Genomic DNA, 27,999 nt, shown 5'->3' on the forward strand with positions numbered 1-27,999 from the left:
GCTACGGGGAAGCAACGGAGCAAAAGGCAACCAAGATACAGTAACAGGAAATATTTAATTTTTCCAATCTCCACTTCTCCATTTTTATAAACTGAAAAGAAAAAAATTTTAATATATTACAAAATATCTGTACAGAGACAAAGGTACAACCGAAAAAAGGCGCGCTCGGTCTCCAAAGGAAACTCGGGAGAGGTACAGTAAGAGTCTGACCAGAGGCTTCTCTGCTGGGAACTGCTACAGTGGGAGAGTTTGGGATCGAACCCAGAGCCAGGATGGGGGGAAGGAGGGGGGAGCTGCCCTCGCCCCCATGTCTGTAACTGCACCGGCTTCAATCCTTCCAAATGCACAAATCCCACCCAACTCTGTGAATCCTTTTGTCTTCTTTGTGCAGAGCGTTGGAAAAAAGGTAACATTTAAAATAAAATTAAAAAAAACGGGAGGGAAATAAAAGAATGAGAGGTGCTGGAAGCCAGGAGTGGCCCCACAGCCCCCCAGGACCTGGCCAGGCTGGGCCCCCCCAGGCCCCGTGTGCCCCCCTGACCCTGGCAGGGATTGAAAGGCTCGTGCTGGGACCAGTTAGGAAAAGCCACTGGGAGTGGAATAACAGGTCCCTCCCCCGAGTGGTTGGGGCTGGGAGAAGGGAATGGCAGAACCACCTTCCACAGGAGCGCCGAGGGCCCGTGGGGACAGCTGGCAGCTGCCACTGGCCACGCTGGAGCAGGGAACAGATGCCTGGAGTGCCCATCCCTGGCTGGAGTGGGACAGGAGCCCCCGCAGCCACTGCCGGGCCCTCAGCCCCTTCCCAGCCCTGCTGGAAGAGATGGAGCAGTGCCGGAGCGGCCTCGGGGAGACCCAGCTGGGAGAGGCCACCCTAAACTGGGACTGAGGACCCCTAAACTGGGACCGAGGACCCCTAAACTGGGCCCCAAAGCCGGGATAACACCGGCACGAGGAGCGGGAGGTCGAGGACAGCTCGTTCCCGGCAGCGTTCCTGGGAATGTGCCAGTTTGGAAAGACAATAAATAGGCATCGGCTTCCTAAGAGGATTCAGCACAGGAATGAGACTTTTTTCCTTCCAAAGCGGATGGGATTGGGAAGAAAAAGAACAGCAGCAGCAGCAGCTCCATGGCAGCCCGGAGCTGGTGCTGGGAAAAGGGAAAATAGGGAAATTAAACCTCTCTGAAGCCCCTCAGTGGGTTCAGTGCACTCTGTGTCTCACAGAACTTCTCTTTTTATCTCTCTGCACATCAGGCATGAAACTAAGCTAAAAAAAAAAAAACCAACAAAACCACAAAAACAACAACAAACAAACCAACAAAAAAAAAAAATCCCAAATCCGACAAATTTCCAGTGGGAATTCTGCGAACAGCATCGCTCCTCAGTGCTGGGAGCTGCTGGTCCCTGCACATCACCCCCAAATAAAAGTAAAAAATATATTTATATATTTAATTTCTCTCCCTTCCTTCCTCCCACGGCAAAGCTGGGTAAGGCAGGATCTCTCCAGATGGAGAAGCATCACCTAATTCAGGTGCATTTATTTAAATTTATCTCTCTGTATAAAAAGAAATTAAATCCTGTTAGTAGCAAGAAGGTCTCTTGGCCCACCCCAAAATTCCCCTCCCCTTTAACACTCCAGAACTGTCGGCTCCAAAATTAAGTGTTTTCCATAGGAAAGGCCTACTCGGGGGGAAAAAAAAAAAGCTGATAAATAGGTACCTTTGTTTTATTCATCTCTTTTTAAGTCTCATTGAAATGAACAGCGCAAGGGTCTGTGGGAGGAGAAAATCCATCGTAAATACTTCCTTGACAACACCAAAAATAGAAATATGCTCATGGAAGTGACACAGGAACACCTGGAAAACCTCAAAGGGCTGAGATGCGAGCGACCTCGGCAGGATAGGCAGCACCAGCCCAGGATTCCGGGGACAAATCACTCCCATCTGGTGGCAAATCCCACCAGATGTTGGGATTTTTGTTTCCGTTTTTTAAATTCTTTAAGTGTTCTGGAAGTTACAAATGACAGAAATCCCTGTTTTTTCAGGGAGGTGTTCTCCTCGGCTCTTAGGAAAAAAAAAAAAAATTAAACAAAAGACCAAAATAAAATTTAAAAAAAGACAATTCCCGCTGCAAAGTTACTGCAGGAGGGATGCAACACCCAGAGACCCTTCCCAAAAATCAACGTGCTAAGGCTGCTGTCACAGCAGACAGGACTGGCCCCAGAGCAGAGGGAAAACGGATGCTTCATGGAAAGAAAGCAACATCGGATAAATCAAACACAACCAGCGTCACATCCCAGGTCCCCACTGCTGGGATAACCCATCCAGGTGCCTCTGCATCAATAAATTCCCCTTTTAATTTGTTTTTTCCTTTTTTTTTTTTTCTTCCTTAAGGAAATGGGGAAAACAAACAAAACAACAACAAAAAAACCGCTTTGGGAAGCAGCCTCTCCCCAGCCCTCCCTGACCCGCCAGCAAACTCTGGTGCCCAGCTTGGGGAAACAGCATTTTAATTCCTTCTTCCTTCCATTCCTACCTTTCCATCAATCCCCCCCTCTCCTGGCTCAGTTCTCCTGCGGGATTTGGATTATTTTTGTCACTAACCAAGCACGGGAGGCCAGTGGGGACCCTCTGGCAGCTCCCGAGCGAGGGAGGGATGCACGGGGAGCTCTGCAGCAGCTGAAATGCGGATGAGACCTTGCTCTGGCCAAAAAAAATTGGGGAAAAAAAAAAAAAAAAGAAGAAAAAAATTGAAAAAAAAAAATCAAGTCCTGTGGCTAAAGGAGGAGAGAGGCGAGGGGGGATCCCGGGAATCTCAGTAGGGAACCCCCCGGCCCCGGCCCCCCCGCGGAGGCACTCTGCCAGGCCCTCGGAATGTCTTCCCGTAGGAAGAAGGCGCCTGGGTTGGGGCACCCCAGCTGTGACCTGTTCCTGCCCCACTGGAACCGGCTGTTCCCGGTCCCAACTCGCCGTAACTCTGGATTTTGGCCTCTGGATGTACCAGCGCGTTGTTGTTGCTCCCCTCGGATTTGGTGAAGGATTGCCCGAGCGAGTGGATGGTGACGGGGACTCTGGCGAAGCGCAGGTCCTGGTCCCCCGGGAACTGCATGGAGCCCGTGCCCTGGTAGTTGCTGCTCTCCCCGAGGTGGCTCACGGAGCCCAAGAAGGTCCTGCTTTTCCCCAGGGGTTGGGCAGAAGGTTCTAGCAGAGTCTGGCCTGGATTCAGCTCCTCGGCACCGAATCCCCCCTCGGAGCTGTCGGTGCTGTAAGTCCTGGAGGGGTGGGAGCGGCCGTAGTCCGGGGCTCGAGGGGCCGGGGGCTCCTGCGTGGCGTGGCCGAGCGGCTCCGGGTCCGGCTGGGAAAGGAGCTGGAGCAGCGCAGCCGTCACAGCCGGGTTCAACTCCTGGGCTGCGCCGGAGAGATCCCCTTCGGGCACAGGAGGAGGCGGCGGCGGTCCGGGGGGCTCGGGGGGTCTCTTCTCTGGTGGGACAATGCCAGGAGGACACGCTGTGGAAGGGTGACTTCTTTTAAACACCGTTTCAAACAGACACAAAGACATTTCTAAGCAAACCAAACCAATCCCTGCCGAGGCCGCCCGGAGCTCTGGGATGCTCTGGGAAGAGGCGGAGGGAGAGTTTTTAACGCTGGCTGGGAGATCAACGTTCATTAACAATGGTCATTAACGCTTTCGCCCCGGCCCCGCGCACCCAACTCGGCGGCAACAGCTGTCCTAACACCTGGGCACCCGTGTGGGGAATTCCTGCTCCCGGATCAAAGGCTAATGCCGAGCAGGAGGCAGATGTGGAGCCACACACCAGCCCACACCCCCCCCCCGGTGCCACAGGGACGCGGTGCCACCCGGCTCCAGCTCCGCAGGCGGCTCACGGAGCGTGGCCGGGATGCGCTGGGTTAGACAAACACAAACCCAGCCGCACAGGTGCCAGCTCCTGACTGCCCCACGGCACCCCGAGGTGCCCCCAGCCACCACCCCCAGCCTTGCCAACAGAGTCCAAAACAATCTCGCCCCCCGAATATTTTCACGAGCCTACAGACTGTCCTGAGCACCAGAAAAGCCTTCTGCTTCCTCCCCCCTGCCCCTTCACCCCTGATTCCCTCCCGAATCAGGATTTGCTTCCCTCCTGGAAGAACAAAGCTCCATCACGCCCGGCCCCCCCCTGCTGTGTCCCAGCCTGTGAGGCCCAGCCGGGAGGTGGGAGAGGGAGCAGAGCACGGACCCTCCCCTAAGGCAGTGCCACGGCTATAGGTGACACCACAGGTGACACCACGACCCCTGCTCCACTCCCAAAACCAGCCCTGCCTCCTCTGGAGCAACACACCTGAGCTGCCTCCTCTCCCTCACCCACAGGGGAAGGAATTACTGGCGATGGCAGAGCCCACGGACACCTTGTTGGAATCAGATCCTCAAATCATTGGCAAAACTGGTTATTAAAAAGGTCAAACTTTATTGTGAAAACCAGTAGTCTTCCAGGACCACCCCTCCACCCGTATCCGTCAGTCCACTTTGAAAACTAGATTGTATTGAAATCCAGAAAAATAAAACAACAACGAAAAAAAAAAAAAACCAACAATCTTCAGGTAAATTTGTAAAGCCAAGCTGATCTGGGGGACAGCAAATCATTCCAAAGAATTATCAACAGAGAACAACGGCATCAAATTCCATCTGCTCTACAGTAACCTAGTTATCTTCCAGGACTAGGGCAACAACAACGAAAAAAAAAAAAAGAGGAGAAAAAAAAAAAGAAAAAAAAAAGCACGATCACAACTGGCTCGTGGTGGGCGGGTGTTGAAGGCACGAGAACACAGCACGTTCAGCTACATTGCAGGAGGTGGGATCGGGCCAAAACAGGCTCCCCGGAGAGTCTGAGACATACTCAGGAGGCGCTTCTACAATTTGGTGAGGTCGTCACAGGCTGTTGCTAATAAATTCAAAAAATCAACAGAAACAAAAAAAAAAAAGACATGGAGACATTTACACTCACCTTTGGAAAGGAAATCCGAGAGCTCACTGACACAAGCAGGGTTTTTTTTTAACTCTCTCTATAAGAAGCAGCAGTTTGGTTCAGCTTCAGGAGCTGCTGAGCTTCAAGGCTCAAAAACCAGCTCCGGGTAGAACCAGGCACTCGTGGATGCCCAGGTTTTACCTACACAGCTGCCACTATCCCTCCCTTCAGCACTCACCACTATTATTTCAGCTCTTGAAAATCATCTCTGCAGGTTTATTTATTTTTAGATTTATTTTTGTTTGTTTCAAGAGGGCAAGGAGGGGATGGTGAAAAAGAGCTGGGAAAAAAAATGCAGAGATACAGCAGCATCCTTTGTAAAAAAACCTCCCGGGACGAGCAAACTGATTGCTGGGGGGTTTGGGGAAGAACCGACCCTCCGATCATTTTTGGGCAAACCCCAAAACCTCTGGCCCACTCACAGTGGAGCACTCATGGATTTTAGGGTAAGTATTTGCCTGTATTGGCTGTTTGCAGCTGTTCCAACCTCCTGAGCAGTCCAGCACTTACCGCAGGGAGGGGTTCGGGGTCTTTCCTCCTGAGGTCCGACCACATCCTACCCCCTTCCCTCCTCCCATCCACTCCCCCGCTGCCTCTCTCCCACAAACACTCCCAAGGTCTCATTCCTGGCTGCAGCTCAACCAGCAGCACTCTCTGGGATCCTCTCACTGCTCACATCAGGTGTGTTTATTTACCTGTGCTCTCCTCGGGATGCCTCGTCGGGGTTTTCCTGGGCCCCCGCTGCTCGCTGCTCTTCTCCCCGTTGCTCTCCTCCAGGGTTATCCCAGGCTCCTGGCTCTTCATGAGCTGACTCAGCAGAACGGCCAGCATGTTCTGCATGTCTCCCTGAGCGCTGGCTGCGTCCGGAGTCTCCTGCTCCTCCGGCACCTCCGCAGGCGGCTCCTCTATGGCTTCCTCTGCCGCTGCTGCCGGAGGCTCGTGGTGCTGCGCCGTGGCCTCGGTCAGGGCCGTGATGGACTGGTTAAGAGCCTCCAGCTGCTGCTGCATCTCGGGGTTGGAATGGACGTTGAGCAGCTGGGCCATCTGCGGCACGCTCAGGTCGGTCTGGCTCTGCAGCAGGTTCAGGAGCACGGCCAGCTCGCTCTGGTTCAGCTGCTGGGTGATGTCGCCCAGGCCTGCGGAACACATGGGGAGCACCACCGGGGAGGTGAGGTTTGGCATCCTGGCACTGCAGGTGGCAAAGAACAGCCCTTCCCCACGTCCCACAGCCAGGAATGTCCCTTCCCCACGTCCCACAGCCATGATCCACATCCCACAGCAATAAATACCCCTTCTCCACATCCTATAGCCACAGATCCACACCTGACAGCAAGGGGCATCCCTTCCCCATGCCCCACAGCCATGATCCACACCCCACAGCCAGGAACACCCCTTCTGCATGTCCCACAGAACTGAACACCCCTGTCCCATGGCCCACAGCAAGGAACATCCCTTCTCCACGTCCCCACAGCAAGGAACACCCCTTTTCCATGTCCCACAGCACTGAACATCCTGTCTTCACACCCCATAGCACTGAATGCCCCTTTTCCACATCCCATAGCCAAAATTGCACATCCCACAGCACTGAAGACCCCTTGTTGATGTCCCACAGCACTTGAACCCCCGCCTTGTCCATGTCCCTGGGCTGGGGGAAGGCAGGGATGCTCTGCGAGGAGGATTTCGGGATGCGGTGCCGGCATTCCCAGCCCCCGCTCTGGCAGCACGGCAGCAGCACCCCGTGGTACTGCACACACACTGCACCCACAGAGCTGCTGCCGCTGCACTGCCCCCAAACCTCCCCAAAACCACGGCACACGAGGCTGCTGCTCAGAATCACCTCAGCCAAGCCAAACTGCCCCATTCCCGGGATTGGGAAGTGGGGGCATCCCAAGGATACCAGGCTATGGCGGGGGGTGGTGAAGGGGCACAATGGCAACTAAAGCCCCGAGCCCACAGCAGGGCAATCATAGCTCGGCCCCTCCCGAGGTCCCCACAGATCCAGATCATCCCCTCCTGCACTGGGAAGGTTTCCCAGGATGGAGCTGAGCTGCTCTTTGGGATGGAGGAAGGGTGTATTCCCTGACGCAGCACAAGGAATTAGGTCAGGCAGAAGGCAATTCCTTGCTGGGAGCTGGCCTGGGATCACAGGACTCTGTCCTGACCTGTAAGGATCCAGGTTATCCTAAAATACATCCTGGGAGTGGCATCACCTCCCTTCACAGCCCAAGTGACAAGTGACAAGGGTGTCCCTTCACACTGACAGTGATGCTGGAACTTTTTGGGAATAAGGGTGCAAGGGTTTGGTTTCAGCAGCTTAAAATGGAGCTTCTCTTGCTGGTAGGCAACGGAGAATGGGACATTCTTTTCCCAGCTGTTTGTTAATCCAAGCACCACCTTTTGTCCATCTGCCATGTTTCACTGAACACATGGATTGTGCATTCCCTGGAGCAAGAACTGTCTTCCTCGTTACTTGTCAGCACACCATCGGACACAAAGGAAGCCTTAGCCCATATCTGGGTTTTTGTAAGGCTTCTACAGAACAAGCAGGGCAGCTTTGTGTAAATCCACATTCCTCCCCTCCGACTATTTTCTAGACACAGGGGGGTTGGTCACTGCTTGGAACAGTGCACAAGGCCAGGTCCTGCCATTCTGGATGACCTTTTCTGCAACGAAGTGCAATAATGTACACTTTTGCCCACCAGCCTGATACTTCCCACACCTAATCTTCATATAATTTATCAACGAGATCAAACTTCAGCTCATTTGCACATCCTGGACGTGGCTCCACCTTCCAGCCTATGATTCCTATGATTTGTTCCTCCACTGGCTGAAGTGACTCAATGACTCCTTTCATCATCGAGCCTCTTTTAGAACTAATAACACAGCTCAGAACAAATTCACAGGCAGCTCATCAGTGACTTCTGAAGACCAGACAGAACCTTCTGCGTCTTCACAGCAGAGAGAGGAGGAGAGAAAAAAAAAAAAAGAAAAGGAATGAGGACAAGAAGAGCCTGGAATGCCCTTTCTGCAGAATTAGAGGTGAAAGAACCAGACTGGCTTAAAAGCAGACACAAACCTCCCACACCCAGGGAGGGAACACACCGGGAGCCTTTTCCAGACCCAGGTGGGCACTGACCTACTGCATCTGCAGCGCCAGGCTCTGCTTTGAGCTGGGCAGGCTGGGGGGGCACAGGACTGCTGTTGTTTTTCACAGTGTCTGTGCTTGTAACAGAGGTAGTTTCTTTCCGAGAAACTTTTGATACCGGAGGCTCCTCCACGGCCATCCCGCTCTGCCGCTGCCGCCGGCGCTTCTTGCTCCACAGCTCGTGGCAATCCTGCCAGTGGGGGAGGCTGCAAGAGAGCAACGAGTGAAAAACATGGCAGGGAAACCAAGGGAATCCTCAAAACCCACAGGGAGCTCTCAGCACAGATGGTGTTGCACGTAGAAGCTGTGGCTGCCCCATCCCTGGAAGTGTCCTAGGCCAGGTTGGACGGGGTTTGGAGTAATCTGGGACAGTGGGAGGTGTCCCTGTCCATGGCATGGGTGGCACTGGATGAGCTTTAAGGTCCCTTCCCACCCAAACCATGCCATGATGCAACTTTATAGATCCATGTAATGCTGCTGCTCTTTTACAGACGGAGAAGTGGACTCAGGAAGGGATATTGGGAAGAAATTCCTCCCCTGTGAGGGTGAGGAGGCCCTGGCACAGGCTGCCCAGAGAAGCTGTGGCTGTCCCTGGATCCCTGGCAGTGTCCACAGCCAGGCTGGAGCAATCTGGGATAGTGGAAGGTGCCCCTGCCTCTGTCAGGAGTGGGACTGGATGAGCTTTAACATTCCTTCCAACCAAACCATCCTGGGGTTCCATGATCCCTGCCTGCAGCCAGACGATCACAGGAAGGGGCAAAACCTAGAGCCAGGAAAGGCAGCATAAAAATCATTCACTTTGCACTGGGATCTCATCCCTGAGCTCACTGGGATCTCACTGCAGGCCACACAAAACCAGTGACAGCACCAAGTTCTGGGAGTCTGGGAGCTTTAGGAAAGGCCCTGCCTTGAAGAATTCCAAAGGAAACAGGGATGTCAAAAGCTGTGGCTCCACTTGCACACAAACCAGTCTGAGTTTTATCATCTGCTAGATTGGAGCGGGAGAAAACTGAGTGACACTGCTTGGCCCTTGCAGTCAATTAACACACGGCCCTAACGAGGCCTGAGCAGTTCTCCATGGCAGTCAGGGATGTGCTACACCTACTCTTGCACTTCTTCTACTGGAGCTTTAGAGCATCTCACAAACATCAAACTGGGCTTTATAAACCCAGCCTGCTATCAGGCAGAAAACCAACAGCACAGGAAAAGCCATTTGCTCAACCACATGACCAAATAGAAGGGCAGAGTCAAGAGAAGAACCCAGAAATCCTGGTTTTGACTGAAAAAAACACCTTATCTCCTTCCCAAAGCTCACAGTGGGGGATGGCAGCTGGGACTTACTCTGGAGGTGCCATTTTGCTGAGGTCAACGTCCTTCAGGAAGTCACTGTGCAGGGCCTGCTCTGCTGTGCAGCGCTTGCCGGGGTCCAGCGTCAGCATGTGGTCCAGCAGGTCTAGGGCAGACGAGGGAATGCTGTGGGGAGAGTGGGAAACATGGATGAGTTCACGGAAAACATGTGGAGAAGCTCAGAGAAGAACTTCAGGCGTAAGAGGAATCCACACAGCCAGAGGTCACTGCTCGTGATGCAGCAGCTCAAAGGCATCAGCAGGGCAGGCATCAGCTGTGGGGAGTGGCTGCAGCTGTGCCTGGGAGGTTTAGGCTGAGTTTTGGGAAAGGTTTTTTCTCCAGAGGGGGCTGGGGCACTGAACAGGCTCCCCAGGGAATGGGCACAGCCCTGAGGCTGCCAGAACTCCAGGAGCGTTGGGACACCGCTCTCAAGAGACAGGGTGGGATTTTGGGGTGTCTGTGCAGGACCAGGAGTTGGACTGGCTGATCCCTGTGGGTCCCTTCCAGCTGAGGACATTCCATAATATTCCACTCTATATTTTGCCATTTATGAGAAGCACCTCTGCCACAACTCCCACAAGATTATCCCAAACCAGACCCTTCTCCAGAGAACATCCCCCTGAAGTCAGGCAGCACCGGCACCCTGAGGATGCCACACTTCCAGGAGAGCTCCCAGTGCAGTCCCCAGCCCCAGGGAACCTCTCTGAAGGTGGATGAGGTGTTTAGAGAGGGGACAGGGAGCCCATCCCAGCCCATCTCGACTCACAAGGAGAACTCCTCGCGCAGGCGCCGCCGGTATTGCTTCTTGGGCTTCATAGTGTTGAAGTAGGGCAGCTTGATGACATCTGGCCACACGGCTGGGCAGGGGCTCCCACAGAGCCGGCTGGGGAGCAGGGAAGCACAGTCAGCCAGGTGGAATCCAGCCAGGAGGAGCAGAGCCACCAAGCCCAGGGAAAACACCTTCCTAAGCAACCCGCTGCAGGAATAACCCAGGTCTGGGCATGGCTCAGATGAGGCGTTAAAAAAGGAGGTATCAGGAAGAGGGAAATGCTGAGCTTGATTGATAAGCTGAACCTTATAAAACATCCAACACAATGGAATTTTATTCTTCTTACTACAAATTTAAAAATGTTAATGTTTCTTACTTTAAAACTTTCCAAACTCACTAAATTTTATTATTTTTACAATAAGGGCGGTGAGGCCCCGGCACAGAGAAGCTGTGGACTTGACATCCCTGGAAGTGTCCTAGGCCAGGTTGGACAGGGCTTGGAGCAACCTGGGATAAGGGAAGGTGTCCCTGCCCATGGCTTTAAGGTCCCTTCCATCCCAAACCATTCCAGGATTAAAACTTTCAGTGTGAGAAGTAATTCAGGTTCGTGAGTTTTGGACTCAGCAAACAACAAGGTTTACTGAGGGTACATAAATCAGCAACCACACACCTGACATAGGTGTGGACACCTGACCATTCCCATTTGCATTCCCAGCCCTATTTTGCAGGCAAGGCAACAAGGGCTCTTCTAACTCGCTGCCTGTGTGCACGAGCACCTCCTGCAGCACCTCCCCTCACGGACATGCGTGTGCAAAGCTTTACCTGATTAATTCAAGCTGAGCCAGTTCCAGATTGGCTTGAAAAATAGGCTTCTTTGTAAACAGTTCCCCGAGGATACAGCTGGAAGGAGGAAAAGCAAGAGGTCACGACAGCAAACCCTGGGGATGAGCGTCTGAACACGGCAGCGTTTGTGCTCGGGAGCAGCTTTGCCTGAGGAGAGTGATTTGCATCAGGGCTTGTAGTGACAAACTGACCTGTGTGTACTGGAGTCCCCAGCCCTGGGCTCCTGGGAATCGCCTCCCTGCAAGTGCCTGGTTCATGCAGGAAGCCCCTGACACGTTAACTCTTTGCAGGGAGGGGAGGATGTGTCAATGTGACAAAGAGCCAGAGCTCTCATTTCCTCCAGGTTGAGCTTTTGTTTGGATTTTCAACTTCCCTCTGCTGGCCCAAGCCATGCCTAGCTGCCCGTGGCTGTCAGGGCCAGCAGAGGAGCTGGATTTGTGCACACAGAGCTCTTGTACAGCTGGGAGGGAAAGAGGGAAGAGAGGAAGCACCTCTGACTCCTGCAGTCCTCAACATCTCTCCTTAACCCACCAGGAATCAGTGCCAGGAGTAGCTGGAGGGATGCAGGCACCTGTCTGGAATGGGAATAACCCCATGCATGTGGAACAGGAACTGAGCAGCAACTGGGCCTCCTCACAGTCAGTAATTATGATTAATTACTGGTTTTACCAACCTCTGTTTGTGTTATAAATCCTGCTGAAGTTCAGCTGGGAATATCCCAGTGGGAAGTGCATGCTCTAGGGAATCCAGCCTCAGTTCTGACAGCTGAATCCTCCAGTCTCTGCTTCTGAATCACTCAGAAAAATGCTCCACCTTTGTGGCTGAACTGCCCAGACTCCTGTTCCCCAGGCTTCCTATACTACTGAAACTTCCTGAAACCTGAAATCTCTACTTAAAAATGTTTTAGCTGAAAAAAAATAACAAATCAGTGGCAAACAGCAACTTAAAGATTTTAGAGAAAAATTCTCTAAAAAACACATTGAAGGAGTGAACAGCACAGGGCAAATGTGTTACCCCTCCAGGGCTGTGTCACCCCTCTTGATCTCAAGGGTACATCAATATCAGGTTGGTTTGCACTTTAAATAGTGAAAATTTTATTTTTTACCCTTTCTCATTTCAAAACCAAGGAAAACCTCATTCTAGGAGTTTTTACTAATTGGTTTGAATGAGGTGACACACCCCTATCCCTCACAGAAGTATTCCTGTCTCATCCTAACACTCTGCGTGGCTGGGACAGATCCAGCTGTGAGAATTGGCACAAACTGGGGAACAGCTCCCAGGGGAATGCTCAGGAGCTGGTTCCAGAGCCAGGGAAGGCACAGCAGGACTCACCCACAGCTCCACACGTCGATGGCAGGGGTGTAACGCTCCTCCCCGAGCAGCAGTTCTGGGGGTCGGTACCACAACGTGATGACTTTGTTGGTGTAGGGACGGCTGCAAAGCAAGAAAAAATACCAATAAAAACTCATCCCAAGAGCCACAAAACCCTGGAAAACTGCTCTTTTTTACTTCCCAGCTGCAGTTACACCTGTCAGTGGCAGCAGGGGGGTTTCAAGCGTCTGCACTTCCAGAGCTACCAGAGGAGTTAAAAACAGCTGAGGAGGTACCGTGGATTTTCCAGGAATCAGGACTTGTAGACTGAAAATCCCTGACCCTCAGCAGGCTGCCATCACTGAATAGTGACTGACCTTGGAGCAAAACCTGCTCCAGGGCAGGTCAAAGGCAAGTAGAGAAGAAGTTTTGGCTCCTCATGAGCTGCTTTTCTAAGGAAAAGTTATTAATACCAGCCAGGAATGTGTTTGTCCAACAGCTGGAGCTGGATGATACCACTGGGAATCATTTGTGAGGACTTCCAAGTGAGGGATTATGTGGATACTAAGAAGAAAGAAGCTCATCCCACCCAGGTAAGCCCCTTCCCCTCCTCACCTCTCCTCTGAGCTGTAGAGTCGTGCGAGCCCAAAATCTGCAAGTTTGATCTGCCCACTGAAAGACAAAAAAACCCCCCAGCCCTTGGTTTAAATCCCAGAATTATAGAATGTACTGAGCTGTAAGGATCCCATCAGAACCCAACTCCTACTTAAACCCCAGTTAAAGGGTGAGGAAACCCCCGTGCAGCAGAAAAGCCTCACAAAGCCACGTGTGCAGGAATTACTGCTCGATATGCCCAGCTCAATTCTCCACTTGTGACAGAATGCTTCAAAGAAATCCAAAGGAAAAAAAGAAAAAAAAAAAAGCACCAATAATTCAGTGTCACCTGCATCACAAACCCTTCTCAACAGGCCAATGTTCCACAGAATTTTTTTAGGTGGATATCCAGACATTTAATTGTAGATACGGACAAGATTCTTCTCACAGCTCCTGCCCCTGAGCACACTCAAGGTGAGGACAGCACTGGGTGCTCTCAGCTGAACCCAGGGAGAGCACGAGGAAAAGAGAAGTGGATCCACTGCCAGGTTACCTGTTGTTCAGTAAGATGTTGGAGCACTTGATGTCTCGATGCAGGAAATTCTTTTTGTGACAGTAATCCAGCCCCTCCATTAACTGTTTCATGAAAGACTTGATATGGTCCTCTGAGAAATGTACCAAGCCAGATTCTAGCAGCCCCATTAGGTCATGGTCCATGTACTCAAACACAAGGTAAAAGGCACCTGGGATAATAAACAGAGAAATGGTTGGAAACAAAAGGAGAGACACAAAAAAAAGGAGGAATGAAAGGAGATTCAGTTGTTCAAAGTCTCTTTTGTGCATTATTCTGCTGGAGTTCGTTTTTTTTTTGACACAGTCCTGTGCTGTTTCAGGCTTACTGGGCATCCTTTTCTCTCAAGGGGTAAAAAAGCCCCAAAACAACAAAGTAGCCCCACCAGGCTGATATCTGAAATTAAATATGCACTCAAAATAAATTCCTTTGAAGTTCTGGCCATGTTTACCTACATGCTTTGGTTATTTTCTTTCAAGAGAATTTGTTGAAGAGATCACTGCCATGCATGGTTTGAACTTGTGTTTGGGTTGCTCCCTTCTCTCTCCTGGAAGGGAAGGTTCCAAACAAGAGCCAGTGGGATGCTAAAACTGTCTTGTTCCACAGTGACTGAGAACAAAAGGCTTTTCACATTATTAATAAGTTTGTTGCCACTCATCAGCGTTAGAAGTGACCCTGTAAAGGCTTTTTTTTTTTTAAAGACTGCTTTTCCACGATTCTGCAGGAATGCAATCATCCTTTGATCAACTCAAACTGGAATCTGTCCTTTGAGGTGGGGCCAGATCCAGATCTAACCCTGTAGGAGGAACACAGAGAAGCAGATCTACCCCAGAGCCGAGTTTTAAACTAAACCAAGGGGTTGCATCACATCTGTGGTGAATGGAAACCAGCCCTGCAGCCAACTCTACCTTTGTCCTTCTTGAAATCCAGTGCATCTTGTTTGTCCGTGACGATCTCCTTCATGTTGACGACGCTGCGGTGGATGAGCTGCCGCAGGATTTTGATCTCCCGGATGGCCGTGATGGGGAATCCTTCCTTCTCATTGTCCAGGCGCACCTTCTTCAGAGCCACCAGCTCACCTGCCAGGCCACAGCGGGGTCACAGCCTGCTCACCTCGCTGCCCTGCACTCCCAGGGAAGTTGGGAGCACCCCCAAGCACAGAAAACGCCAACCAAGGGACAGCACAGGCAGCTTTAGTTTCCTCCCTGCTCGTTTTAGTTCAATTGCTCTGCTTGGAGTGCTCACACGACACCTGTGCTTTCCCTAACCTGCTCCAGCAGAAAGGAGGAACAGAAGCTGACACTTGAATTTCCCAAGCTCTGCTGCAATAAAGCCTGACAATTTAAAAAGCAGGGGTTCAGCTGGTACCTCTGAGCGGGTGTCAAACCACACCCCAGGGCACAGGATCTCACCAGCAGAGCAGGAACCAGGGCACTAAACTTAGGATTCCAGAGCTCCTGCTCTTCTGCCCCTTTTGGAAAACACCTGATGGAAGTGCTTATCCCAGGGCTGGTGTCACTTCTCATTCTGCAGCTATTTGTCACTGTGGAGCAGCAGTGGCAGGGAGCTGAGCACAGCCACAAAGCCTTGAAGTGGAATTTACCTGGAGCCATCCTCACCTGTGTCCTTGTCCTTGGCTTTGTACACCTGCCCGTACGTCCCTTCTCCGATTATCCCGATGATGTCGAACTTGTCCACACAACGCTTGCCCCAGTCGCTTTCCGTCTGTCTCCTCTCCCCATACCGAGGACAACAGATTCTGCAGGAGGGAAGAGCTCTGTGAGACACCTGAGGGCTCCAGCCCAGTGGCATCCCACAAAAAAAACTACCTGCACCAACGTGTTCGTCCCTAAAAGCCAAAAGCGAAGCTCAGGCACGTTGGCTTTGCACTCCAAGAATTGGAATGTTCAGTTGAATGTGTTTTGCTGTGTAATCCCAATACAGGCACTGCTGAACAGGAATATTATCCTGGGTAGCATTATCGTATTACAGCAGGACAAAAATGAATGTCTGGGATGTTTTGCAGGATGCTGGACATTTGATTTTCATTTAAGACACTCTGTACAAAACATCAGGGGATTTTGCTCCTTCAACAGCTGCCTAAATTTGTTATCAGGGCCAGTTCTCTATGCCTTGAACACAGAACCCCAGAATGGTTTGGGTTGGAAGGGACATGAAATACGATCCAATCCCACCCCCTGCATGGGCAGGGAGACCTTCCACTATCCCAGGTTGCTCCAAGCCCCGTCCAACCTGGCCTTGGACACTTCCAAGGGGGATCCAGGGGCAGCCACAACTTCCCAGGACACCCTGTGCCAGTGCAGTTCCATGGGCAACACTTCAGTCATGAAGTGCATGAAGCAAACATGGACATCTCCCATCTGAACAACCAACTTCAGAAAGCAACAAGAGCTTTATACAGAGCTGCTCATCCAGAGGTTTCTTTGGAATGTGGGCATGGCTAAACCAAAGAGAAAAGAGCTTTGGGGGTAGATGTGGCTGGAGATTGAACATGACACACTCCAGCAACTTTTACCATTAATTCTCACCTAAATGGGGCAAGCTGCCTTTAGCTGAGGGTCTAAAAGTGAAACAACCCACAGGAAACAGTCATTATACTGAATAATACAGAAATAGGAACTTGTTTTCTCTCCCGTCTCACTTCCCTCAATAAAGAGCTCTCAAACGACTTCGGGGACTTAAGAGACTCAAACATTAAAAAAAAAAAAAAAAAAAAAGAAGTCAGCCTTACTTTGGTCTCTTTTTGAAGGGTTGCTGAGGTGGTGTGGCTGCCTTTGGTTCCGGGGAGTCGGGAGGAGATGGGTCCCCCCCAGGGAGCTCTGGGGGGAGCGGGAGGTCCGTGAGTAAGTGTCGTGGTCTCTGCTCTCTATCTTTCTTCACAGGTTTTGGAGGAAGAATCTCTTTTGGACTAAACTCCGAAAAGTTAATACAACACAAAAGTCAGACTCAACAGCCAGGTAAACAAACAAAAAAAGCTACTGTAGGACAACACCTCTGGTTGACAATGTGAGGTTTAAGTGTTAAAATTAGCACATTGAAATATAAAATAAAACAGCCTTAAATGTACAATGTTAATACACCACGAGAGAAAAGTGTCAGAGTGGAACACATTGAATGAACACACAGGTCTGCACTAGAACTCGCTCAATTTGCACCAATCAGTATCAGTAATTCAGAGTTTCCTGTGAGGCAGCTCAGGGGATCAGCCAGCACTCACTTTCTGACCTTTACTTCCTCTATTTACTCCATTTATCACCATGAAATTAAATGTTTGACTTGGTGAGGACCACTATAAATACAGAGCAAGAGTTAAACCTTTCTCCACAAGTAACTTTTAACTTCTTAGCAAGGGCTGAAATGTAGCTTTAACTCCTGAATGCTGCTGAGGAACCAAAAGTTGATTTTTTTAAATCCAATTACCAAGGGCATCAGGAGTTTGGTTTAGCCTGGCAGGAGTTGCATGAGCAGAACCTACTTTCTCTTTCATGTATTCAGGGAGGAGAATTCCTAGGTTTGGGTAGTCACGAATTCTCCGTGCTAATCTCTGCTTCACCAGGAAAAGAAAAAAATTAAGAAATCCAAACAGGCCTTCCCAGGTCTGTTTTTAGGGCAGGGAGCAGGTTTGGTGTTTGTACCATCAGGTCTAACACTTCAGAATAAATGAACTGATGGAAGTAGGTCGTTTTCCCAATTATTTTATCAGACACTGCCTAATGTGCACGACAATCTCTTGTGAAATCTACTTAAGGAAGGAGGAAGACAAGAAACACCAGACATGGGAGAGGTGGATGGGCTGAAACTCTCCCCCCCATGGACACCAAAATCCTTAGGAGCAGAATAATCATGTTCAAACATCTACAGAGAATCACGGAATTGTTAAGGCTGGAAAAGATGGAGTCCAACCATTCACCACTAAACCACAAAACCTTTTTCCAGAGACCCCTCAAAAACAACTCCTTCACAAGACCATGGTGGGAAGGGTGAAGGTGTGGCTGGAGAGTGAACCTGCAGTGCCCAGCCTCTCTCCCTTTTACCAAAAAATCTCCATTTTCTCGCCTTTTATCTGTTCAGTTCTCTATTTGCATATCAGCACTTGGTTCCTGTAAGTTCAGCTCCCCCAGGACACCCGGGCAGGTCACCAGGGAGAGGAAGCCAAACAGAGCCTTCAGAGCTGCCCAAGCAGAGAAAAGACCAAGAGTGAACACCACAACAAAGGCTCCTTGGAGCTCCTTTCCCCTCTCTCCCCTGAACCAGCAGGAATGGCAGCAGCCATTGAGTGCTGCGTTCCCAGGAAGCTGCACAAGCTCCGCACCTTCGGAGCGCAGCATCGAACCAGGACAAAATTCCTACTAATTCCTCCTGAACAGCTTTTCCTCCTCTCCTGGTGAACCACCCAGGCCTAAAAGCATTGCAGAGGGTGATAATTCTGGAGAGGTTCAAGAGCCTCCAGCTGAATGAGGTGTGTTCTGTCCTTGGACACTTCAAAGCCCCATTTTCAACCCTGTGCTCACCACGGGCTCGGGGCTGGAACGTTCCCCAGGCTCAGCAAGGACAAAAGTCCAGCTCAAAGAGTTTTGCTCATAAAAACGAAGGCAGTTGGTGAAGGGTGAGATTCTGCACAGTCAGGGCCACATGGAACTGCCACCAGACTCAGCAAAACAAGCGGGACTTCTCACCCTTTTATTGGGAAAAAGTCACACAGAGCCATTTACTGAGCTCCAGCACCACCCTCATCACCCCAGCCCTGAGGTCAGGGATAAAACACTTTTACAGAGCTAAGCTACACCTGGCTGGTAAAAAAAAAAAAAAAAAAGAGCTCTAGGTATAAGTGGCTGAAAAAATGAAATAGAGATTTGCAGGAGAAGTTCTGGGATTGGAAAGGAGGGAACACTGCAGCGGGATTTGCTTTGCCTGGCATTTGGGTTGGGAAAATCATCAGGCAGCTCAAAGCTCCTGCTCATCACAGAGACATTTAAACCCAGTAATGTTTGCTGAACAACATTAAACAGCTCAGGGAGGGCAACAAACACACACCAGCCTCACTTGTAGGCTGGAGGCAGTGAGAACATTTCCCTGATTGGCATCAATACCAGAATCAACCATGAAAATCAAGTCAGTTATTCAGAACATGCAACACTTCACCACAGGGTGATTGTATCGAGTCACAACTGCGGGATAACACAATGGTCACTAAAAACATGCCTTACTTCCCAATCCCAGCACATTTTAGTGATGGTGGGAAGATTCAGGAGCTTTTAGGGAACTACAGGCTTAGCAGGTTAAGTAGGAAAAAAAATATATATATATATCATTGATGACCTTAAGTTAACAGCACTGCAACATCCTAGCAGCTAGAAAAGGAGAGAAAAAACAAATATTTGGGTTTTTTTTCACTCCATTCTGGATATTCTGTTCCTTTCTTCCCACTGAAAGAAATCCCCACAATGGGGTTTCCAAACAAGTTCATCACAGAAGCCACAACCACCCCCAGCCCAGCCAGAGCTACAGTTACAGGCCAGAGCCAAGTCTGCACGTTTTGATCAGAAATGATCAGGAAATAAAGTTGAAGTAGGTGCAGTTTCGCTCATTTTTAAACTTTTTCAAACAAACAATACCTACTCCTCAAGCAATAAAGGATTGCATCAATTATTCAAGGGTTAAGACAATACTCAAGTTAAACCAATGCTGGTTTTTACACGTGGGCACGCTCTGTGTGGCTGGTGAAGCTGGAACAGAAGAAGCTCTGGTTTGTGTTCTTATATTGGAATTGTTAAGCTTTTTCCTGTTCTTTGAGTACAAGTTTCTGAGGAATTAAGCAAACAAACAACAAAAAAAGCAATTTTAAAGCGTGCAAACAGCTCCAACACAAAGAGAGGCATAATCCCACATCCACATTCCATCCCTGTAATAAACATGAGCAAGGAATGATGTGAAACCTCTCCTAAGCAGCACTAAAGCAGCAGCCAAACCTCTTTGTTTCCCACAGAGATAAGAGGCAACTACCTGCATGGCATCATGAAACTCTCCACACAAACCTGGTATGGCCCTGGGATAACACCTTTGTACCAGTGCCACAGTTGTGCTCTGCAGGATAAACTCATAACTGTAAAACCAACCCCAAAACCCCTCTTTATTCAAGGCTTTGCTCTTAAATGCAAAGGGGATGCTCTGGTGTGACCTTACCTATCCAAGTCATCTTCCCCAACTAAAATAGGGGGGAGCGGAAGCGGAGGCAAGGTGGAAGTTTTCAGGTGTGGGATAGCAGCCGTCACAGACACTTGGGTTTTTGTAGCCACCTGGACAGAGGACTGGGAGTTCACCTGAGAGGATAAAGTAGACGTCCTTGGGTGGGAAGAAGATGGCAAAGACGTTGGGGCTGAAGTAGGGACCTGAACAGGAGTCACTGGGGCCGGAGGCAAAGGCGGGACAGCGGGTGACGGAGGCAGCGGCGGCAGCGGCGGCGTGGGAGGCGGAGGGGTGGTGGTCGGCAGAGGCGGAGGAGGGGATTTGATGGCGGGGAGGGGGGGTGGAATCTCCTTCTCCACTGTGTCTGTCTCCTTTGGAGATACCAGGTCCTCTACCACTGCTACAGGCTTCGAGTCTTTCGCTCCCGTGGGTTTGGAATCCCTAACCGGAACAGGATGTTTCCTCTCCGAGTTCTCCTCTGCCTTGGATTTCGTCGTCTCCGCAGGGGCTTTAGGCTCTGCGTTCGTGTACAGTAAATTAACCGAGTCCGTGTCCGGAGGTTTCTCAGATTTAACAGTTTTGGTGACCTTTTTAGACTCTGTCCCAGCCTCCTTCAGTTCAGCCAAGCTGTTCTCCTTCCTAGCCAGGAAAACAGGGGAGCCCTTTGCCTCCTTCCCGTCCACCTTGGCCGCAGCGGCCGCCGCGGCCGCTCGCTCCTTCTTCTTCCTGCTGAGCTCTGCTCCGAGGCTGGAGTTCAGAGGGAGCCTGGTTGGGGATATGCTGGAATGGCGACTGCGGGAGCCAGACCTCTGCTTTTTGCTGTGAGATGAGTGTCTTGAATATCCAGGACTGCGGCTCCGGGACTTCACGGATTTCCTGAGGAGAGAACGGCAGGGAGAGAAATGAAACAGAGCTTCTCTCCTGCTCTGAGCTACTCACCAACAGCTGAATCCATTAGTGGTCAGCACAGAGAGTGCCCAACACCTGCCAGGAGATTCTGAAGCTACTGAAAGGAGTTTATGAGTCAATCAGGACCAGTTTTATACCATCATCATCATCCGTTCTCCCTATGCCAGACTCACCATCACACTGGGAAGAGAAACGAAGGATCAAGGTTGGACAAGCCCCAAGGTAAAGAGGAGATCACAGCTCACACACACAACAGGAGACTTCAGTCCAGAGGATGAGCTGGCAGTTTAGGAATCTTTCACAGGAATTACGTGCAACTTTAAAGGAAACCACGGATAAAACACAGCTGCCCTCACGGGAACGCTGCCTCAGGGAATCGCGCACTTCAAGCTTATTTCCCACCCCCCAGGTTCTTTTAGTGCCATCAGAACTCAAATTTGCATAGTGTGATTAGGGAGAAGGAAAAATAAAACCCAGGAGTTTTAATTCTATTGGTCTTGGTCTTCCCCTACAAAAAAATGGGCTCTAAATCAGGTGTGTGTACAGAAATAATCACTGAAAATCTGTGCTGGGAGAGAAGCAAGGCAGGAAACACCTCACACCATCGGGGTTCACACCACATGAACCTGCTCAGGAGAGAGCAGAGACTGATGGGGAAACCAGATAAAAACTAAAATGGAAGTGGAAACTGGTACTTCCAATGTCCATATCAAATTCCTGATAAGCCAGAACTGTTTCCTCCACTCCAGGAGGAACTAGGATTGGGCAGGGGGAGGCAGGAGGCTTTAGTGGTGTGGTGGGCTCTGATGCCAACAGGACAATCAAAAATTTTGAGCTCAGACCCTACAAATACTGTCACAGAAAGGACACTCCGTGATTTATTACTCAGGATACATCTAATTTGGAAAACAGAGAATTCCCTCAGAACAGTCCCACAGCAGTTATAAAACACCCCTAACAGCAGCAGTTCAAACCCAGGTGATACCGGCTCCCTTGTAACCATACCCAGAGCACAATTAACAACACCAATTAGTATTATCCCAAGACAATAAACATTTGGAAAATAAACTGGAGAACTGAGACAGCAGAAAGTTCCTGGCTCGACACCAGCAGCACCTTCCAGGAAGGGCAGCTGTGGCTGCGGGAGGTGAAGGGTCTCCCCACAGGGTGTGGGGTTCCCTCCCTACTCCAAGGATCAGCATTCCTCTCTCCCACTTGGAAGTACAACCCCAACCCTCGTGCTGACAATGGTCAAAGAACACCAGGGCTGTAGGTAAGTCCTTACCTTTAGACTTGCAAAATAAATATACAACCAGAAGGAGAAAAAAGAGGGATCCGCAGCCACGCAGCTGTTTCCCCCCTCACCACACTGTTCTGTCATGGGAATGCTGCCTCAGGATCAGCTCTTTTTCCAAGGTTTCTGCTCAGTGAACCGATGGTCTGGGCTGCAGTTTGCCTGTCACCACCAGCTGGGAGAGCAGTTTTTTTTCAGGCCCTTTTGCAGGCTACGGAAAACATTCCTAATGAATCCTGTAGGATGTCACTTTGTAGCAACCACAAATACTTTTGGGGTTGCCATTCCCTACTGCAATTCATCCAGGATGGATTGTTCAAGATGCTGCAATACTCCCTTTCCTGCTCCCTGTCTTCCATCCTGCCCCATGATTAACCCCAACAGTTACTCCAATTCATGGAATCATGGAATGGTTTGGGTGGAAAGGGACCTCAAAGCTCATCCAGTACCACCCCTGCCATGGGCAGGGACACCTTCCACTATCCCAAGGTGCTCCAAGCCCCGTCCAACCTGGCCTTGGGCACTGCCAGGGATCCAGGGGCAGCCACAGCTTCTCTGGGCACCCTGTGCCAGGGCCTGCCCACCCTCACAGGAATTTATTTAATCCAGCTGGATGCAGAGCAATCAAACCAGATCACTCACTATGTCCAAAGCAAACTTCCCCAAAAACCCAATTTTACCTTATTTAACGATGCTAATTCAGAAACAGCCACCAGGGACACCTGCCTGGACCAGGACAGGTGAGGCTGGGGAAGTGGTGGGATGGTCAGACCCTCTTACAGGGGCTGCACCACAGAACCAGCACTTCTGAGGGCTGGAATGACTCCATGACCTTCCAGCAGCAAATACCCACAGTCCTCTGTCCCACCAGGAATAAATCCACCCGTTCCCTTCCAGTCCTCTTCACTCCACAGGCACCACTCACCCGTTCTCTCTTCCCTAACAATAACCACCTACAGTCACCACACCAACAACTGCTGTTTCTGAGGCCATTTTCCAGGCTGGTGTTTACAGCTGCTTTGTCAGACCCAAAAAAAGCCCCATATCCAGAAGCCTTCCTGCTCTAACACCCCCAGGAACAACACCACTACAGCAAACCCCACCTGCCATCCTTAGACCATCAACAGCCCCAAAAACACCAACACAGCACCTGCTGGAGGGCCTTTTATCACCACATCTCTCAAAAAAACAGGCAATAAAGTACAGAAGATGCATGGGCAGGTTTTGCTTCTGGAAGAGAACCATTTCCATCCTCTGGAATGATTTTTTATGGCTTTACCTGCAGCCACTTAATAGCACTTTTACCCTTTTCACCCTTAATTGGTGAAGCCTTGCTGTAACATTCCACACCTTACTTGCTTTGCCAAGGTTATCCAGGATGGATGAGGGGCAATTCATGCCTTCCTCCTTCTGGATAAGAATGCTCTGGGATTAAAACCCACCCTGCTGTCCCTCCAGAACTGGAAAAGAGAAATAAAAGATACCAACCACGACAACTATGAATTAACAAAGTCAGAGATCATGGCTTCACCTAAAAATCCAAATTAGAAAGGATGATGTGATTTATTTTAAGTCACACATTCAGAAGATTGGGATGGCCTTTGGAGAAGGGAATGCTAGAACCTTCCATGCTGAGAAGGTCATGGTTAACAGGTGTCAGCAGAGGTGACCTGCAAAGCCCCATATCCACGTAATTCCATGTGATCCATCCAGGTTCACCCACAAATATTTCAGTATTTTACCTGCTCTAAACAACACACAGTTAAGGATAAAGCAGAGAATAGTATCTAGGAAGCCTGACTGCTCCAATTTCTCAGGAAACAACCTTTATTTCTTATTTTTGAATGCCCAGCAACCTTTCACCACAGCAAGGACCCGTGGTACAACAGCCACTGCTCCAGCACGTGCACACTCACACCTCACTACTCCATCAGCACACAGCACATCCCACCTCCAGCAAGCTGAGGGACTCTGGAATTCCATCTCCTAGTTTTAGCTGCAGTGACAACAGTTGCTACACAGAATGCCAAAGCACATCTGTTATTTTTCCCTACTGACCAAACCATCCTCGTTTCCTCCTTGCTAGGAAGCGAGTTGTTTTCCACAGCCACTGGAAATGCAAACACTCTGGATTTTCTCCAATCAGCACAGCACATGGATGCAGTTCCCTAATGCTGTGTTTTGGATGTGGAGATGAAAGACAACACAGAATGCACTGAAACACCCCCCATATTGTCAGTCAGTGGAAATAACTGAGTGTCCCAGAAAAGCCTGAAGAACGCCAGCCATGGCAGGTGTTCCCTGCCTCAGTGTGCCAGTTAAAGAGGTTTTCTCTCCCAAAAATGCTTCTGCCCCTCTGCAGGAAGCACAAAAGGGATCAGTCACTGCCCAAAGTCAGCTGCCCCCTTTCACACATCTGCAGCACATCAAGGTCGGGAGGGCTCAGCCCACCCACTCCCTCAGGTGCACCCTGAGCCCCCCAGGTGAGCTCCCCTCTGGCTCCTGGACACACCTGACCACGACCCCCCCCCCTTCCCAGTCCCACCTCGCAGCCTGGGAGCTCCACAAAGCAAAACTAAACACGTGAATGACAACTTACAGTTCACCTGACATATGGAAAACACATGAAATTCCCTCTGTCCCTTTACTACAATCACTGCAGGCAGATGTTTTCCAAAGGGGTTGGAATACCTCACACAGTCAGAGAGTTATCTGCCCAGGAAAGAGAGAGGAGTAAGTTATCAAGCCAGAGATTCAGAGAGTTTGGTACAAGCTGAGTGCAAACAGTGAGTAACCTTTGGAACCTGTCTGGTTTGGGATCCAGCATTTAGTAGAGAGCCAAAGATATCCTTAAAAAGTAGTTCTGGAAGTTTAGGGAAGCAGCACAAAGTGCTCTGAAGTTGCTCCCATAAATCAGGGAACTGTAACTGCTGGATTTCTCAACTCAGAAGCAACCAGCCACTTACACAGAGAGGTTCTCCTGGGAAGTGGAGCAACCTGTGGGAAAACCTAGGGGGAAAAAACTCTTAGGATACCACTGCAGTTCCCAATGGCTTCTCCTTGTTTAGGGCTGGACACTTATCCAATGCCATCACCCAAGAGTTGTATCAGGGAACAGACACCTCCTACCACTGCATCCTTGCTCTCCCAAAGGATTAGTAAATAACACGTCAGAGTAGCACCACCAGGCAAAAAGGATTGAAGGGAAGGAGGAGAAAATCATCCAGGCCTATCCCTGAGAACCTCCCAGGTGTACACAGAGAAAACAGGGCAGAGGAGCAGCAGCCTGGAGGAAATTTTCACTGTAAAATCACAGTGGAATATGGAGATTTTACGTCAGAGCTTCCAGGGGGCTGAAACCAACACAGAACTCTCAGCAAGGACAAAGGCAAGTTCTCCGTGGAAGACAGCACTCTTGAAGTTCAGAGTTTTAGTAACAAAGACCAAATTCCAAAAGCCCCTTTGCTTTGGGAACTGCTGAGCTGGAGGATGCAGCACAGCAACCACGGAGCAGAGCACTCCTATGGCCATTACATTCCAGGTCACATCTGAATTGCCATGGAGCTCCAAGCAAAGCTCCACAGCATCCATGGAGACAACTGGAAACTCACTGAACATAAGCCAAAGCTAGAAAAAGAAAGGATCAACATTAGACCATGTCACAGGATGATTAATGAACACCTGAAACAAAACACACAGAGATACCTTGAAAGAATTGTTTCCTTCTGTAGCAAAGTTACTGAGTTAAAGGCAAAAAAGAGAGGAAATTAGAGTTAAGCCAAAATCCAGCAGGTTGCTCCTCGCCCTTCCAGAATGCCCAGATTTCAGAAGGGAAGGAAGAAACTCTAGTGCTGAGAAAAGTTTAGGTTGAGAGATGGGAGTTTGCACATGGTTGTCTCTAATCCAAGGGAAAAGAAAAGACAAGTCAGTTCAGACAGAGCAAAATCCACCCCAAACGAGCCCTCCTGAAAAGTGGGATCAAGTTCCCACATGCACTAAACAGATAAAGGCTTCCAGAAATAGGTGAAAACATTCCCCGTGCCTGAACTTCCCGCCAGGTAAGCGCATTAGATCCCGCTCCGGGAGCCGCGGAGCGCGGCCCTCCCCACGCAGGGGCCACTCCAGAGGTGGGTGTAACTTAATCCCAGGAGCTCATCCAGCCTCCCTCCCTGCCCAGAGCCAACATGGACGCTGCCTCCCGCCACGCACAGAGGCGTTTCCCAAAGTGTGAACTCCATTTCCAAGGGAATTGTCAAGGCCCCAACCAAAGCAACTCCACGCACATCACTCCGCAGCCAAATTCGGCACCAGTGCGGAGGAAAGGAGTCACAGAATCCCACGGTTTGGGTTGGAAAGGGTCTTTGAGACCATCCCACTCCATGCCATGGGCAGGGACACCTTTCACTAGCCCAGCTCGCTCCAAGCCCTGTCCAACCTTGGACAATTCTGGGGACGAGGCATACACAACTTCCCTGGGCAACCTGTGCCAGGCCCTCACCACCCTCACAGGGAAGAATTTTTTTCCTAATACCCCATCTAAACCACCCATTCCCCCTTATCCTGTCACTCCAAACTCTCCTAAGTAGCTTTGCCCCATCTTTCCTGGAACCCCCTTCAGGTCTCTCGCATTCCCAGCTCCATCCCAACCCCTTCCCAGCTCCCAGGGCGAGGTGGGGCACACGCACCTGGCGATGGGGCTCCGGCTCACGGAGCGCTTGGAGGCGAAGGGGCTGCTGGAGCGGCGGCGGCCGTAGGGGCTCGGGGACCTCCCGCTGTAGGAGCCGCTGCCCCGCTCGTAGCTGGACGAGCGCCTCCGGCCGTAGGGGCTCACGGATCGCTGCCGCCGGCTGTAGGGGCTGGGCGAGCGGGCGTTGGACTGGTAGCCCACGGGCTCCTTGTAGGGCGGGCTGAGGGACTGCCGGCGTGAGGAGCCGCCGGGGCTCTTCCTGTAGGGATCGTAGGTGCTGGACGTGTGGGAGCGGGGCGGGCTGAGGTCGTACTCCTGGACGTAGGAGGCTCCCGAGGGGCTGTCGTCCAGTTTCGGGCTGTCCGACCATTTCCTGTGAGGGCTCCTGGATTTCCTCTTCGGGCTGTCGATGGTTTTGTAACTTTTGGGAGCATCCCTTTTCCGATGGCTTTTGCTGCGCTCTTTGTGGCTGGACTTGAGCTCCCGCTCCTTCCTGGACTTCTCCTTGTGAGCCTTGGCCGAGCGCGATTCCTTGTTGCTGCTCTTGGAGGAGAGCGCCTTGGGGTGCTCCTCGCTCTCCAGGAGCCTCTTGGAGGATCCCGATATCCTCTCCTTGGTGGACCTGCTGGAAGAATCCAGGCTCTTTTCCAACTTCCTATCTTTCTCCGCCTGTTTGCTCTTCATCAGCTCCCGGAGTCGTTTGTGCTGGTGGTGCCGGTGCTTCTGGGCCCTCTCGCTCCTCTCCGCCCTCCTCTCTTCGTTGTCCCTCCTGTCCAGCTTGAGGGCCACATCGTCCGAGAAGGTGTCCGAGTCCGAGCTGATGTCATCGTACTCCACCAGCGGCTTGATCACCGCTCCCAGGGGCGCCGCCGCTTCCTGGGCCGCCAGCGGGGACTCCTTGGAGTGCCTGGATTTGTGCCTCTTGTGCCTGGAGCCCGCCCGGTGTCTCTCCTTGCTGTTGGAGCTCCCGCTGCCCGGCTGCGAGGACCCCCCGCCGCCGTCCTTCTTGCCCCCATGTCTCTCCGGATTTGGCATTCCTCCCCCGCTGCGCTCGGGAACGGCGAGGGGGGGACTCCGCGAAACCCCCGAACTTCAAACTCCCTCCGCGCCCGCCCCTCGCACCATCCACCCCGGCCTCGGTCCTCCCTCCTACATGAGGAGCGGGGCCCGAGGCCCCGGAGGAGGCGGGAGGGACGGGGAGGGGAGGGGGGGAAGGATCCGGGAGGGGAGGGGGAAGCGCCGCGGCCTCACCGCCTCATCCGAGGGGCCCAGGCCCGGCGGGCAGCGCGGCCGCGGGGGCGCCCC

The 27,999-nt window shown here is 51.1% G+C and overlaps 1 protein-coding gene across 2 annotated transcripts; it reads right to left on the reverse strand.

The window, feature by feature from the left end:
• Nucleotides 1-36: 36 nt before the first annotated feature.
• On the reverse strand, nucleotides 37-27,991 carry CDK12 (cyclin dependent kinase 12). Of its 2 annotated transcripts, none has more exons than XM_048318049.1 (14): nucleotides 26,693-27,991; nucleotides 19,802-20,680; nucleotides 16,350-16,526; nucleotides 15,217-15,356; nucleotides 14,506-14,676; nucleotides 13,580-13,769; nucleotides 13,048-13,104; nucleotides 12,454-12,555; nucleotides 11,101-11,178; nucleotides 10,276-10,392; nucleotides 9,504-9,635; nucleotides 8,154-8,368; nucleotides 5,713-6,153; nucleotides 37-3,503 (listed from the first exon to the last, which is right to left on the reverse strand). In XM_048318049.1, the coding sequence occupies exons 1-14, from the start codon at nucleotides 27,727-27,729 to the stop codon at nucleotides 2,812-2,814; spliced, it is 4,428 nt and encodes a 1,475-aa protein (XP_048174006.1). In that variant the 5' UTR covers nucleotides 27,730-27,991; the 3' UTR covers nucleotides 37-2,811. The 2 variants fall into 2 exon arrangements, with proteins under 2 accessions (XP_048174006.1, XP_048174014.1); XM_048318057.1 differs by lacking the exon at nucleotides 37-3,503 and adding an exon at nucleotides 4,440-4,933 and having other exon boundaries at nucleotides 26,693-27,986.
• Between the last annotated feature and the right edge of the window lie 8 nt (nucleotides 27,992-27,999).

Source organism: Corvus hawaiiensis, chromosome 1 (genome assembly GCF_020740725.1).
Source record: "Corvus hawaiiensis isolate bCorHaw1 chromosome 1, bCorHaw1.pri.cur, whole genome shotgun sequence".
NCBI classification, from domain to species: Eukaryota; Metazoa; Chordata; class Aves; order Passeriformes; family Corvidae; genus Corvus; species Corvus hawaiiensis.

Excerpts from the sequence above, each read along its gene's own strand:
- CDK12 (XM_048318049.1), bottom strand. The coding sequence starts at position 27,729 with ATGCCAAATCCGGAGAGACATGGGGGCAAGAAGGACGGCGGCGGGGGG. Across the intron at positions 16,527-19,801 it reads GGGGAAGATGACTTGGATAG|TCCAAAAGAGATTCTTCCTC; the intron begins GTAAGGTCACAC and ends TTCGGAGTTTAG. Across the intron at positions 11,179-12,453 it reads ATCGACGTGTGGAGCTGTGG|CTGTATCCTCGGGGAACTGT; the intron begins GTGAGTCCTGCT and ends TCCTCCTTCCAG.